Source organism: Eutrigla gurnardus (assembly GCF_963514095.1).
Source record: "Eutrigla gurnardus genome assembly, chromosome: 20".
NCBI classification, from domain to species: domain Eukaryota; kingdom Metazoa; phylum Chordata; class Actinopteri; order Perciformes; family Triglidae; genus Eutrigla; species Eutrigla gurnardus.
The window spans coordinates 13563826-13580726 of record NC_139931.1 but is presented as its reverse complement, the minus strand read 5'-3'; the positions used below and the strand labels follow the sequence as shown (position 1 = coordinate 13580726).

Genomic DNA, 16901 nt, shown 5'->3' with positions numbered 1-16901 from the left:
AGAGGCGGAGTCTGGTAGAGATACGCGGCCCTGAGCTTGGCGACAGATTGGGTGGAGCCCCGGCGGCAGGGGGAGCCGGGGGCGGGGGCCCGGTGGAAGAAGGGGAAACTTTGACTGGATGGTTTCACAGGGAGCAGAGGCATTTGAGTCAGGGCACACATGCCTCAGCTGTGAGAGGCCCTTCTCCCCTTGGCTGGCTGGCATCCCGGAGCAGAGGCAGAGAGAGAGACAGAGAAGGCTGACAGTGTGAGACTACGGGTGAAGAGAAAGTAGATTAGGAAGAGACAAACAAGTGATTGAGAAAGTTGTCTGCAAGTAAAGAGAGAGGATTAGGGACTGGGTTCTGTGCAGCGTGGCTCCTGCGGGTTGTTTTCAGTAGTGTATTTTTATCTGTAGTTAGTGTGCGGGCGGCTTGTATTTAGAGTTGACAGCCATGGCGGATACAGGTGTCAAGAAGGAGCACGCAGCCCTAGCAGAAGTGACATATGATGACGCCGACGACGAGGTCGCTCTGGTGGCTGCAGCGACCGAGCCAGCAGTAGATGATGATGATGATGACCCAGATGAGGAGGTGGACCCGGTGATGACCACCGGCCCCGGAGGCAAGAGTGAAGCACAGATGAACGGGGTCATGGTCCTGTCTCTGCTAGACAAGATTATCGGGGTGGTAGACCAGATCCAGCAGACCCAGAATGGCCTCGAGGCCCGGCAGGAAGCCATGGAGAAGTCGGTGTCAACCATCCAAGGGGAGCTGACTAAGCTGTCCAAGAACCACATCGGCACCGCCACCACCGTCAACAAAATGCTGGATAAGGTGCGCAAGGTCAGCGTCAACGTCAAGTCGGTGCGCAGCAACCTGGAGAAGCAGGCGGGCCAGATCAAGAAGCTGGAGAGCAACGAGAACGAGCTGCTCAAGAGACGCAACTTCAAAGTCCTCATCTTCCAGGTGAATACTGTCTTTTGCTATTTCTATCACAGGGTGGACTAAATGATGGTAAGCGATCTTCGTATGAGAATGTTAATGTGGCTTTTTAAGTTACACTCACAGTGCATGTTAAAAGGTTGGGAGGGGATTATGAACAGCACCTGAAAACCAGAGCAACCTCCTGACATCATCTCACCAGAGAGAGCTCAAGTCACACTGTGGCTTGAGTTGACCCTTGTTCGTGGAAACGTTCTGTATTTTCTTAGGATAGAGGACGCTGGCCAGAGCTTCGGCCGTTTCCATGACATAAACGTCTGAATCGCTTTTTCCGAAAGCCTAAATGAGGCCGTAACGTTTACGAAGAATCGAACACTGCAGTGCACTATTTAGAAGCTGTTGTATGGTTTGTATTCATGCCCTGTGAGAGGTGGATTTCTCCTCTCAGGGATGAGGGAATATTAGCAGCTTCCACAGAAAAAGAAGGCAGATTGTGATCTTTCCCACTGCAGGACTCCATGATTACCCAATGTAACTAAATACAGACTAGCTGGTGTAAATAAAAAGGCCTATAAACACTGGCACGAAGGGCTACTTGAGACAGAACCAACGCCCCCACCTCTGAGTGCTCGGAGGGCAGATCGTTGTTGGCAGAGTGCTGCTATGTAAGATGCAATTGTAGCTTTTCATTTGATGATTTTTCAAAAGTGAGACACACTGACATGCATGCATTCAAACTTGCACTCAAATACGTGAAGACACAATAAAAAAAAAAACTGTGACCCGTGGACCAGGGTCACATTTATTCTAAGGAGCATCGTAGCTTCTCAAACAGTTGGGACCATGATTATCTCGAAAATAAATGAGAATTAAGATAAATAGAGGACTCAATATGAATTCATGTCAGAGTGCGACTGACTGCCGTTGGGCATTGAGACTACCGGTACGTTGAGTTTTTTTTAGCAGGACACTGCTGTCATGTGTTGCTGGTAAACTTTCAGCATGCACGCCTTTGATCCTCAATTTGTCATTAGACCACAAATCAAATGACAGCGTAAGAAAATGTCAGAGGTAGTTCTCATGCACCTCACACAGTAACCTCTGCAATGTGCCGAAGTAGGGAGAGGACCTTCTTTAAAAGCATTAGTGACAGTGACACAGAAAGTTGCAAACCTCTCGTGAGTAGAGCTTACTTCAGGATCCGTATTGGCAGGCAACCTTTTTCACCTCCCCCTCCTGGGAGGTCCACTATCAGAGCAGGTTACACTATCGCCATGTAGCAGAAATCCAACCATACACACTAGCCCTTCATAAATTACTCTGCAAAGCAGGTGCCGTCTGCTCTTTGTGCCACCGCATGGTCTACTGCAAACCCTCCCAAACACTAGACATAAAACAGTTTGCAAATGTGGAAGTCGTTTCAAGAGTTTGCACTATTTTAGAAAGCTTCGGCTTTATTCTAGACTTAAGTTTGGATTTTGTTTCAGCAGACACAAATCATACAAAGAAATCTCCTGCTAGTGTTACATAAACTGTAATAATCTTATCACTGTCTAAACCTGTCACTGTCATGTTTCACAGCACTTGTAGGAGCTGTGGCTTCCATGTTGCAGTAGCTGCCATGATCTATTTATTGCCAGAGGGTGGCCGCACCGTGTCCAGCTTATATAACTGTCATAGGCTGGTCTGATATTGGCACCACTGCAAATCAACACTGGCTCTCAATCAGCTTTCACCGCTTTCCGCCGCCTGTTTGTGTGTTAATGTGCAAGGAGGATGAGATCGGGGTTAGGCATGTAGAGGTTCTGGTAAATGTTCCGTGGCTGTAGAGTAAGCTTGTGCAGTTTTCTCACAAGTATAGTAATATTGACGTGTGTGTGGCCATTCCTCACCAATGATGCCTTTCACTCACAGTGTCGATGTCAAGCGAGGCTAGAATTAGCGTAAGACCAGGGGGACGTTTTCACAGCGTTACCGTTGCTGTGCAGGACCTTTTATACTCCGCTTAGTTACCAGCTTTAACTGTAGGTGCCGTATTATTCGCTCCTCTGTCTCTCCGCTCTGAAAATAACCACATACTGAGTTTTAGTCTGGAAAGACTTTGACAGTGTTTTATAATTAAACCTGCAATGATGTTGGCATGCAGCATCCCCGGCAACAGCAGAGTATGTCGGTGAAGACAGATTTCATACTTACTAGGGGTGTGAATCTTTGGCTTCACAGCCATTCGATTCGATTAACGATACAGTAGTTGGCGATTCAATTCAAGGACGATTTTTTTCTTTTGTAACGATTTGATATGATTCGATTCTGTAAACCACGATTCGATTCAGTAACTTGTAACCAAAATTCTATATCCATTAAATAAACATGCAATAATGCGAGTGAGACTATCTGTATTCTTCTGAAAAGTGAAAAAATAACATATTTATTCTATAAAAAAGTAGTCCTGCATTGGTGAAGCCAAAAAAATTAATTCTATCTTTTTATTTTAGCAGATCGATTTAGTTGAATCTATACTGACAATCGATTCATCGATTAATCGAATTAATCGTTACACCTCTAATACTTACTATTCAGATCTTTTCTACAGTCTAAAATGAGTCCTTTATAAATTAAAATCCCTCCTGTCAATTATAAGCATAAAAAATAGAATAAAAGTACCTAAATAAAAAAATACTCATTATTCAGAATAGCCCATTTCATTATCATATATTTGGAAGAACCACAATTGTGATACTTCATTTTAGTTCACGGACGGCACTTCCATTTTGGGACTTTAGAATTTGAAATGCACTTTAGGGAAGATGCACATTTCCTTCGTCATTAGGTGACATCTTTCAGGAGTTCTTAAATATCAAACTTTGCAGCAGCTGAGGGTCTTCCTGCTGCACAGGGTACAACCAATCTGTCATCAGAGCTCTGCGGTTCACACATGGCCAGTGATCCAGTGGAACCCTGCTTTCACACACCCTGCATGTCTCTGCTGTGACTGGATTGCATCTAATATTGCTGTCTTTAACTGACTCATTGTCTTTCCATTTCTAAATGAGTCCATGTTTATGCCCTTATTTACTTTTAGTCTCATATCATCAGGGATTGCTCTATATTAGTTCAGCATCACCAGTCTAATTTCCTGTTGTAATGTTTAGCAATTTCCTTTTAGCAATAGGTGTCAGGAAATGAACCAAGACCCAAGCTGTTTAGAGCTATTATTGTGGCTTCCTCATTAAAGGCTTGTGTTGTTTGTTATAAAATTAAATTGCAAATGTCCCTCTACAGGCCTGTCTGTTTCTGTAAAAAACAAATAAAACAACAATATGTTGTGCACATCCACAAGCTATTGAAAAAATGATTAAAACTGTGAAGAAATTATTGACAAAGTTTTAGTAACTGTCATAATTTAACAATTTCTCAGCTGGCTGGGGAAAGCAGACAGCTGGCATAGTGGTAACGCCCTGCCCCAGTAGCTGAGCCTCCTGCTCATCCTCAGACAAACCAGGCACATCGATGTCCAATCATCTGGGCCTTCAGCTGGCTGAAGCTATTGCTGGCTAAACAGCCCAATCTCAGTTTATGCCCTCCATATGTTCCAGTAGGAGACTTGTATGGAAGAGTTTGTCCTGCTTCAACACCCTCCTAGTGGCCCGGCTCCATAGGATGATGGGACAGTCTGCATGCAGATAATGCAAACAATAACCACACATTGGGAAATTTTGCCTGTTTTTCTTTAGCAATCATTTGCAAGACGGACAGAGATTCGGATGTGTTACATGAGTAGCGGCTCTTTGAGTCGCTAGCCTCAAGCAGAGATGAGGAGCTACAGAGGTCTAATAACCTCGCTTCTTTTTAAGCGCCACACCCCCAGATTTTTCCATTTCTAAATTTGTACTCTTCAATGACAACTGGGGGCTGACTCAATCAGATGAGAAAAGTTCACCAGATTTCATGTAGCAACCTCTGCAACCACAAAAGGCTTTTGAACACTTTTTTGTTCCTCTCAAGACCTGTGAACAGACCTTGATGTGTGAAACTGTTGCCGTTCTCTTTGAAATGTCATCATTTAATGGATTTGCATGCTTTGTAACCAGTAGAAAAGCAACATGTTTCCATTTGAGTTTGCATACCAGTGTGGGTGCCTATTTTAGTTGGTTTAATAACAGGAAATGGATGCTTTAAATAGAAACTCTAAATCTTGACTTGCTCTATCAGACCTGGGGGTCACATGTGTGTGTGTGTGTCACAATGCACATTATGTATTTAATTATGTGGATTAATCCAGTTGATGCAACGTGATATGTCTGTCAGAGTGTGAGACGGTACCGATGTGTGTCTGGAATCAGGGTGTGTTTGGCTGCGGCTCAAAGACGGTGATAGCCGTGTGGTCAACTATATCAGGGAGACGAAAGGCTTCTCGCTTACAGTCTACTTATTCCAGAGTTCAGATCGTAGCCAACAATCCTCGCTATCGGACCCAGCCCACTTTTTTTAACAGCTTTAAACCCTGCACGGGCTATGCAGTATCTCTGTTCCACTTACTCTAGACGTAGGGATCACCCTTTGTGAATCTTTGTTTTCAGGCGTAAACTCATTACAGAGAGGGTAGTAAGTTAACCAGCCCCTTGTCAGCAAGAGCAACCAGCTCTAACAAAAAGCACTCAACCAGCAGCTCTAAGTTAGCGCTGTGATTCATCCCGCTGGCATCTCCTGCCAACATGCCCACCGGTTCCACTCCTCCCGTCTCAGTTTCTCTCCCACTATCAACTTAGCCCCTTTTACTCCAACTCAGACGTCTAATCCTGAACCAAGGGCACAGCTCATTCAGTAATTGCTCGAGCGCTTGTACTGGTCACTATGTTGTTCTTTTCCTGTCTCTTCCTTTTCTCCTGCTGCCCCCCATCCACCCTGGACTAGTGGAAAGATATCTGGCCGGCTCCACATTTCACTGTTGAATGGCGGCTACCAAGTCCAGCCAGATACGATGTCCAGGGGCTGGTGGCATGTGAGCCTCTGCATGTAAAATGTTGTCCACTAATTAATGGGGTCGTGGGTTGGAAGCCTATGACTACAAACACATTTGAGTAAGTATGTAGGCTGCAATTACATTTCCATTGGCTTTCTTGCTCAGAGTTAGATCAACATGGCTGAAGCCACTCCCGTGTCTGTACGATAAATATGAGGCTACAGCCATCAAACAGTTAGCTTATTAGCACAAAGACTGGAAACGGGGGGAAACAGCTGGATCTGTGCAAGAGCAACAAAGTCTGCCCGCTAAATGAAACAAATCGACCTCTAATTAACACACCATATCCTGTTTGTCTTATCGGCGCAAAAAAGTGTAAAAATGGCTCGTTGCTGGACTAGTTGGTCGGGCTTAATCACGTAAGTACCCAGTCTAGAAATAACCCAGTGTAACGGGGCAATTAGTTGGTTTTCCTCTTAAGTTTGTGCACTGATTAATCTTACAAGATATAAGGTGTTAAGCTAAGATAGCGGTAGCTGTGTGATTGTGAGAGAGATATTGATCTTCTCATTGAAGTTCTGTCAAAAAGCTTCTTCTTTTCATCTTCTTTGGTTTAGCAGCGACCAATATTTTGTGCACCGCAGGGAACAAGAAAGTTTAACCTTCAGCAAGAACAACCCTTTTTGTTTGGTTTGTCATAAAATCATTGGCCTTGTTTTAAAACGAAACCGTTTTTGATGTCACTTGTTGAAAAGGAGTGTATTCTGAAAGCTGGCTGACGACCAGCCTCTGCAACTGTTCACCTTGTTTGCTTTGGCTCCTATGAAATCCGTTTTCATTTTTTTTCAGATTCCGTTTTCCGTTAAATTTTTTCCCAAATTCTGTGTTTTCCATTAAAATGTTTCTAAATTCTGTGTTTTACATTTTTATAGCATTTGTTTCCCATCAAATGGTGTCTAATCACATGGTTGATGAATCAAAATACTGAAGAAACGTTCTAGTAGTTCCAATTGTAATTCCTTGTCATTCAGAGACAAATGTGCATAAAAATGCAAGTGTATGTGCAATAATTTATGGAGGAGTCACAATATACCACCCACTTTTTAAAATCCCCCCCTCCAAAAAAAAAAACGGTGTGCCCGTTTATTACACTAAAACAACAAAAATCGGACAAATTCCGCATTTTTCAGTTGATTTAATTTTCATTGTCAGATTCTGCGATTCCACCTGCGTTTCAATCATAGGGCCCTATTTCCTGTTTTCTTGATTTTAGTTGCCATGGTCTCGTGAAGAATGTGGAAAATTCTGAAGAAGCCGATCATTTTAAACGCTTGAGGCTGAAACTATGGTCTAAGTAGGGTTGGTGTGGCATAACTAGACTGGTCTAATTTTATATATACTCACATACAGTACATTCACTCTGCTGTACTTTATCAGCTCGAGTGTACAACACTGTGGCATGTGTGTCTGAGGTATAGGAGGTGGATTTGATGGTAGTAACCTCTGCTGTCATTAGCATATATAGCATAAAGCAGATAGAGAATCCCTGCTATTCCAACACATGTTTATGTTATTATAGGAGTTATTCAGGAATGCAAATGTGTATGTATCACTTTATCACATGTTACTGCTTTAAAACACCTCAAAATTGGTTCTCTATCAATCCCCTTGTGATAGTGTGTCCACATGTGCAGACGTCTACATGTGTGAATCACCTTACAGAATAAATCAGTCCAGGTGTGTTTGTGAGCGTTTTATCTGGGTCTGATCTCAGGCCAGCTGTCTTATTGCACATCCCCATCCCATAGTAGCAGACGGGATTCACCAGCAGTTCGTTGTAGGCAGCTGTCTTGGCCGGCTAACAGAAATGCGTCTTCATACCGCTTCATAACTCCATGGAAGCTGCTGATACCCTCCGTGCTGTTTATTCCAAGATTTGTAGGCACACCCTTCACCTACAAGGCCACAGCCAAAATAAAAGCGTTGGCCAGATGATCAGAGTTGGTGTTTTAAAGGAAAGAGCTACAGTATGTTGACTATAAATAGACGAGTAGCGATGCAATGGAACAGTGTGGTGTCTTGTTTCATTGAGTGGGTCTGAATTAAGCAGCATTAATTGCATTACGTGTTTGTGTGGGCTTATTTCCACATGAATGTGTGTTTTACTATGTAGCCTGTTGTTGGCTTCATACTGTACAAATCTAGGTACCACTAGAGACATTCTTTCGAAGTGTTTTTTATTTTAATAAAATTAAAACGTTGCAGTATCCACAAATACATGTTATCGCTGTAATGTAAGAGGCTGCGTGTGAAAGCAGCATCTGGTGTGTTCAAACCTGCAACAGTCAGGTCACTCCGGTGGTAGATTCCCCAGCAGCTCGCCGCTCTTGTCACTTGTGTGAGAGTTATAGGCCGTCACTGAGAGTGTGCCAGGGTTTGGGTACCCTTGGGATTAGATTTTGCATGCACATGGATGTTTAAGATGATTCATCTATAAATAATAATAATCATAAAATGATATTCTCCTATTTCATTTTTTGTTTTCTTCAAATGCATAATGTTGTTTCACACATTTTCTCAGGGATTTGCCCAATTAAATTCAGGAGTTAAGAGTTTCCTATATGAAAAGTTGATCCTGTAAACCTAATATGTGTGTCTAATATGAATTATGGCTGGTTGGCAAGTTAGAATCTGAAGCCACGCAATGAGCGCAGTGCAGAGCAGTGGCTTTTAACTCCACAGTGGGACTTGCACGCACAAACATGTATGTGTGGCCGGACAAGGCACAGAGAAGCACTGATTACAACACACACGGAGGGACTTCTCTGCTCAGGAGCCCATTACTCTACGATATCTTTACATCGGAAAGTTGTTTGCTCCTATATCAATGCTCAAAAATGTCTAATTTAGTAGCTTTTTAAGAAAAAAAATGAAATGCAAAAAAAAAAAAAAAAATCTTGTTGCTCCTTGATGTTTTTGCCTAAACTAGTTCCAACCTTCAAAGCACATGAATGGAAATTTTTCACAGAAAGTTGATTTGACTGACAAACCCTTAATGGTCAACGTGAATGGCACCATTACAGAGAAAGTGATAGTTATATAATGTATTCCAACACTGAAGCTGCCAATACGTAGAGAGGCGTAAACGGAAAAGTACATTTCCATCTTTGCATGGGGCTAACCCTGGGATTCCAGTGGTCTCCGGAGCTGTGGAAAAGGGTTTCCCCCCTTCAGGTCCCTGTGTGTTAGACCACTAATCACTATGACAGAAAAACCAAGGAGCTCCCTTCGTGTGGTGAGCACCGTAACATGGCTTCGCCTTGTTGGCTACCTGGTATACAGAGCCCCTGTCTTGTCTAAACACAGAGTGGGATTGTTAATATTTCCATCCCCCACAGGACGTCGGATTGGAGTTGTTCTAAAAGGATTCATAGAGCTTCATGAAACAGAATTACAACGTGCCCTCAGTCATAAGTTACCCCAAAATGCCTGAGGTAGCAGGCGGCCGGACCAGTCCTCTGTGAATTGTTTGAGCCATGTTTAGGAGAATGTGGGAGGCATCAATATTAATGACCCGAGTACATTAGTGTCCTTATTTTAGCACTCTTAAGGGATCAAAGCATCGCGATTCAGGCCTCCGCAGGGTCCTTCAACATGAATCTCCACCTCTGTTTCATGTCAATCTCTCGTTTGGCCTTCTCCCATCCCGGAGGGGCAAACGGGTCAGTGGTATCAGTCATTGTGAAAGTGCACAGCTGCAGAGACTGGACAGGATCAGACAGCTGCTCCTGTGACTCACCGGGGAGGCCTTTCATCACGCTGCCTCAAAAGGAATGGCCTGTATATGTTTATCTATAAGCAAGCGTCTTGTTAATATGTGTAGGTGGATCAGGATTGCGAGTCAGCCTGGTTGCTCATCCTAATGGCTCAGCAAATACATATATAAACTCTTAACTCTTAGAAAAAGGAAGTCATCATGTCTGCAATCAGATTTTTTCCACATTTAGATTTTCTTGGATAAATGTGTAGTGTTACAAGAAAGATTATTACGGTATATATTTAATATAATACATGGATGTATAACGTGTAATTAATTGTAACTCAACCCCACACAGTCACATGGTCATTACATGGTAGTTTCTGATTGCTTTCCTGTCTTTTAACCGGCAATCTTGCTTGTAATGGTCCCGTATGACACAGCCATTTAATTATTCCTGATGCTGGTTGACCACATACTTAAATAACCAAACAGGAGTATTGGACCGGATGGATTAGTGTAGGTCTTATAACAGCAGATAGAGAGACAGAGAGGGGGGGGGTGATGGAGAAAAGGAGATGCCAGCAGCTTTAGTCAGAGCTGCCGTGGTCTCAGTTTAGTGTTGATTGAGAACACTGTTTGCTCTGTTGTCCACGGCAACAGTTGGTTAAATTAGCTAGAGCCCTGGTATGAGTCAGACAGAGAACATTTTCCTTTACAATATTCAAATAATGAACGGCAACGTCATTTTTATTCATTATTATCCATGGGCCTGTGGTCTTATTTTGTAATACTTCCCAATTCACCAAGGATACGCTGCTGATTGATCTCCCACAGACCTTCTTCACGCGTTTCAACATTTCTGTCTCACTTGCTTCTCCTTGATAGTTTGTAGTCTTAGCTGTTTACCTAAATCTTTCCTCTCAATCTGTTTAATTGCCCTGTGTTGTACCTCCTTCTGAGAGACGGCTCAAACGGTTGTTGACTTGTCAAAGCAACAAATCAAACACACACTCTCTCTCTCACACACACACACACACACACACACACACACACACACACACACACTCAGAGAGAGGGTGAAAATTCCACTTCTTTAAGCCAACTTTTCCTTGAGGAATGATTCAGGCCACTCTGGGAGGAAAGAAACATTAGTAACAGACCTCCTTCTCATTGAGGAGAGCACACAATACACTCAGTCTCACCATTGGCCTGGCACTTGGTCAGTAAACACACACACACACACACACACAGTGCTGACTTTTCCATTGCTGGTAAGTGGGAGGAGAGTGGAAGGTAACGCAGGGACACTAATGGACTTTCCATCTTCTTCATCAAGCTCCCAGTCTCCTGCTTTGTACTCAGGGAAACCCAAACAGGCTGTGCTGATGTTATCACAATTTCCACAAATAGATTGTCCATACGGGCTCCCACAAGCCTGATTAAAGTTTGATGAAAGAAGGAAACATTTTTAAAATGTGAGGAAAATATAACTGCTAGGCCATTAAACAGGCTGATAATGTTGTACATATATTGGTATCGGTGTGTATGTTGGCTGCTAAGTAACTAGAAATGGTATTGATTAAGCCTAATTTAGCCACATAGCTTCAGTGAAGTAGGGGGCCGATGTGGTTCTGGATCACGTTGAAGTTTCCCTGTTCTGTATGAGCTCAGATATTCTCAGGATGTCGGCTGTTTTTCCTTCCTGTTCAGGCTTCAGAACGTCTCGTGAAAAGTGTTCACAGTTACGGAAAGAAAATGTGTTGTGTGTCTGCATGGCTGTGTGTGAGGGACGGTGTACACACGTTGCTATGAATACTTATACTCACGCTTGATATGTGTGTATTTATACACACAGAGGTTTTGCTTTCCTGAGGGTTGTTTACTCCAGGAATACAAGAGATGCACATATATAAATACATATCAGCTTAATACCTTGGCTTTCAAATTTAGCCCACCAGCCAAACTTGGGCAGTAATCAAGTTTTGCTAGGGATGTATGAGGTCACACATGTTCTTTATGTCACTGTGAGATCGCGTCTTTACTGTGGAGGGTTTGATTCTTGTCACATTTCAGGACTTCGGTCAGTTTTGTTTGGTCATATTACATCAATTTGAAACAATCTATGGAAAAATATCAGGGCAGGGTTATGTGCTCATGCATTCCGAAATATCTCTCCTTAATGTTATCATTGCAGCTCAGTCACACTCGGCCCTGTGTGCATGTCTGCAAAGCAGGTGCCGTATGTATTTTAGTTTAATTGTAGTACACTCATGTTGGTAATACTGTTGTTGGGAAGTCAGCTGTTTATCCGGCTAAACTTCACCACCCACCAGAGACAACATGAGCAGGTGGTTGCCGTGGTGACGGGGCGCTGTGTTTATCTGTTGCTGTGCGGGAGAGGAGGGTGTCGTGTGGTGGGAGGGTCGTCGGCGGTGGCCGGCAGCCAGAGAACGGTAGATTGAATCCAGAGAGAGGCAAAGGCCAGCCAAAAATAAACCCATACAGAGCAAGTCGGCCGAGTCCACACCATACACGGCACCAGATAAGGAGGCAATGTCCATTTTATGATAGGATCGTATGGCAATATTTGAACTGCCCAGGGAGATGTGGCGATCACATGATCTGACAGGTGTTTGTCTTTTAGATGTTTGATATTAGCACTGAAATCCAGTTTTACTCTAAATATTGTAAGTAACTAAAGACCCAGCGCTACAAAAAGCCACCTTCTCAAGTTATGTGTCCCACTATCAGTTTTTAAACCTGTATTGGAACGTTGATATTGACAGTGCTAAATCAAGACATGCCTCGATGTACTTTTGCACACTAATATCCCTCTAACATGCCACCTCCTCATGTGTTGCTGTCTGCTGTCAGTCAGCCCTGCTGCATAGGTTTCCACTGCTGAGATTCAGTCTGCATATGGCACATTTCTTTACCCCTTCACTCCGATGCATCAGTCAGTACTGAGGATACTTTTTTTATTTGTTTATTCAAATTCAACACACACACACACACAAACACACACACACACACACACACACACACACACACACACACACACACACACACTTCAAACCACATGTGCTTTAAGCAAATGCTTCAAGATTGTGAACCTGCGATGAGTCCAGTTTCAGACAACCTGTCATCAATCAAAGGATGCTTTTCATTGTTTCAGTTTAATTTCTTTCAGAGACATTTCTACCATAAGATTAAAATGTACAAAATGATATGAGTCATACAAAATGTCAGTATCATTGTGGGGCTTATTGAACCCTCACTGCTCTAACTCATCCTTTTATATATAAAGAGAAGCAGTGAGGTGGCACTGAGGTGCAGCAGGGTGGCTAGGGGCTACACATGCTGTTAGAGCGTCAACATTGTTCACATAGTACTGCTTCTCCCTGTGTGGATATCTGGTACCAGTGTCCTGCCACATGGTGTCTGCAGTACTGATTGATTGATCTTTGTACGCTGCATGGTAAAGTAAAAGATAGGCATGAAGTGAAAACCTGTGCAATTTCATTTAACCATTTGAGGAAACATGTGCGTATGTAGAACAGATACTACGGTGCTACGTCTGAGGTTATTGTGTTATGGTATTAGTTTGTGTATAACTGCTGCACTACTTTTGGCTGAACTGAAACTGCACTAACCACCAAGTCTTTCCAGAGAAGCGAAAGCAGCATCGTAAATTATAGAACGTATAGATAAACAGCTTCTATAATTAATAGATCACCCACAGTAACAATTGAAAATTAGGTCAACATGTCACAACATTGAAATGTGTGTGAGTTTATTATTTTCAGAGAAACTCTAGCAAATGGCAGGAAATACACCTGCGGTTATGGATGCAACAGCTTGTTGGCTTTGGTTTCAATATGACTGTGGAGTTGCAGATAAAGTATTTAAAGCCCCGTAGCTTTATTATTATTTCAGGTATTTGGTATAGGGTACATGTGACCACACCAGACTGTGTTCTTATATTAAGAGTGTAATATAACTGGGTGGAGCCCTGTTGGCACTTGATTGTTGGCACTCAATTGACACCACTAGATGGCACTCTCCACCGCCTCCAAGCAGTAAAATCATGTGCAGTGAATGTGTGGATGACACATGAATCTGTGAAACATGGTGCACATATTTTCAATTTCATTCCTCACCCAAAGGCTATTAACTTTTCCCATGACATATTAAATGAAATGCCATCATTTACATGATCTTACCATGCAATCAGTGTAGCATCATGCCTGATAATATTGTAGTAAATGTCAAATTGAAAATGGGATTCAGTTCACACATTGAGATTCCTCGTTATAATGCTGCTGTGGCTTAATATTCTCTTGTTTTTCCTCTATTTTGCTCACTCAGGACCAAGTGAAGCCACCAAAGACATCCAAATCCAAGACAGCAGAGGCAGTAGTCGAAGGCCATGCCGTGGAGGGCCTTGAGCAGATACCTGAGGGACAAGAGGGACTGGCAGACCATCTCAATTCAGATGAGGAGGTGGAGATAGAGGAGATCATCGAAGAGTCTCGTACCAAGCGCCTCCAACGCACCACCAAGCAGCAAGTGGACAACATAAAGAAAGCCTTCTCCAAAGAGGAAATGGAGAAGACCAAATTAAAGACGAAAGAAAACCTGGAGAAGACCAGGCAGAGAACCCGCGAGAACCTGGAGAAGACGAGACAGAGAACCCGTGACAACCTGGAGAAAACCAAACACAGCCTGGAGAAGAAGATGGGCAAGCTTGGGACCCGCATGACCCCCAACCAGGAGCGCAGGGCAAAGATGAAGAGCTCCAAAGAGAAGGCGAAAAAGTCCCTCACTCCTGACCACACCGTCTACGCTCGCTCCAAGACCAGCGTGTACCGCGTGCCCCCCTTCACCTTCCATGTCAAGAAGATCCGAGAAGGCGAGGAGGAGGTGGTGGTGCAGAACACAGAGATGGTGGAGGTGGCCGAGACCAACCGCCAGCCGGGGGGAGAGGAGAACGGGCTGGGTGTTCACGTGGAGGTGGAGGAAGGGGAGCTGGTGAGAGTAGACAGCCCAGAGATGGAGGCTCTGTTGGAGGTGACTGAGGACTCTCAACTGGTCTGGGTGGAGCCAGACCACCTTAACAAGGCTCAAAGTGAATAGAGCTCCCGCAGCTCTGCAGAAAAAACGAGGAAGAGGGGAACGGAGTCGAATCATAAGGACACAATGTTAGTCGACGGGACTTTTTCTAGACGTGATCAAATCTTTGACATCTCATCTGTTTCCTGTTTTCTTTTTACTGTACCCAACAGGGATGACTTTCATATTTGCTCCTCTTTAGCAAACAAATTAGAAAAAGAAGGCTAGATTTTTGAAACGTGCTGCAGGCTGACTGGTTATTTTAGGCTATTTGCTGTTTGTTGTTGGTTTGATCAAATTGAGTGGCTATCAGCATAAAAAGGTATAAATAGTCTTTGCTATTGAGGATGTAATGTATAATCTAATATTTGCCATGTATGATATGCACATTCGTAGGTATGGTGACAGGATTCATGCTTAATTGATGGTTTTAGTGATGTGATGTGAAACAAGCAAAAACAAAAACAAATAGGCCTACAGAAGAAATAAAGAACTAGGTTATTTCCTGCAAATCGATCAACCATCTAATGTTACATTATATTGTAAATTACAAATGTAAATGTAATGTCTCTTATGTTGGGAACATTAAAACATTGACAAATTTGAAATATTTAAACCCCCACAGAGCGCCACAAAAAACAGCTAAGGTTAGTGTTGTGAACAATGATTTTAAGATCTAAAGATGAATCTATTTGAAGACAAGGCTGCGATCCTTCCTTTGTGTACATTTTGCGTGCTTTGACTGAAAAAAAGAAAGGATCATAAGCCTTAAAAGAGTCCGTCCACCACTGAGTTTTAAGTTCTACTATATTGTGTAATAGAATGGCTCTATTCTGGATCACTCATTCAACGTTTCAGGTATCATAATGAATTAGTTAAAGCTGATACAAAGGAATGAACAATGTGTGCTTGAAAACCTGCTTGATCATCATGTACTATAATGTGTTGATGTATGCTCGCCATGCTATATTTGTTGCATCTGGACATGTACTCACCAACCTCCACAGAGGAAAAGAAAAGCCATTGTCACCATCCTCACAGCTCATCGCAGTACATTTGCACATCTCTGTTCCTTTTTTAAGGTAATTGCAGACACAAAAAAAAAAAAAAAATGGTTTGAAGAGCAAGATGACAGTTTAATGGCTGACTATGTAACAAGCGGAGATGCAAATGATCCTAAATGCAGCCTTAGTGAGACAGCACATCACCAAGTGTTGTGAATGGCAAGGCACTTTAATAAAATGTCAGAGCATCGTATGGTCCACAGAGACCAGGTGCAATCTTGTACACTCTCTGAAATACAAAGGAGATGTCCACACTGATGAAAAGAGCCATTTTAACATCATTGTAAGTTAGAGAGCAAGACGATTGTGGAGCATTACGGGAAGCTACAATAATTGGATTGTAATTATTCTGAATTAAATTGACAATTCTCAGTGTTCAATGGTTTGCACTTTTGGTAAGGCTGGCACACAAGGCTGCAGACAAGGAAAGGGTGCATGCACGGCTTCTATTTTCATCCCTAGAGACTGTTAGGTCTTGATGTGGTGCAGTCACGCAGAAGCCCACAGTATAGCAGGGAGAACCGTTAAAATAATCAATGGACTGGGGAATGCAATTAAAGAGAGTGCTCCCTCAGAGCACTGGGCAGGTTAGAGAATAGCGAGAAAGGACAGAAAACACTGTGATTGTGAAGAGTAAGTATGGGCAGTCTATATGTTATCATCAAGTGCAACTTTCAAAGCGGCAAATAAATTAATTACAGGGCCTTGACATCCTATAATTATTAGAATATATAATTAGATCCTTTAATGTTTTTTTGACAAAAAAAAAAACTGCATTGTTTTGCACATCAAACATTGAAACACTATTATATTGGTCTCTTTGAAAAAAAGAACTGCATTTTTACCAAATGTATATTTTTCCACGTTTTGACCTACAGGGGATTTAACCAGCCTGAGCTTGCATAGAAACATTGTCATTTAAATAAATGCTGCAAGACAACTGCTCTTGCTGTTACTGATTCATACTTAAATAACGACGCTTGCCTGTATGGTGTGTTTGATGCCTCCTTTGCCACTTCAGTATTAATAAAAGCTTGCTCAATAATATATATGCTTCTCTTTATTTTATCTTACCAACAA

The 16901-nt window shown here is 42.7% G+C and overlaps 1 protein-coding gene across 1 annotated transcript; it reads left to right on the top strand.

The window, feature by feature from the left end:
• On the top strand, positions 1-16437 carry cavin1a (caveolae associated protein 1a). Its single transcript, XM_084037166.1, has 2 exons — positions 1-946; positions 14014-16437. Exons 1-2 carry the CDS (start codon positions 434-436, stop codon positions 14779-14781), a joined length of 1281 nt encoding a protein of 426 aa, XP_083893292.1. The 5' UTR covers positions 1-433; the 3' UTR covers positions 14782-16437.
• The last annotated feature ends 464 nt before the right edge of the window (positions 16438-16901 follow it).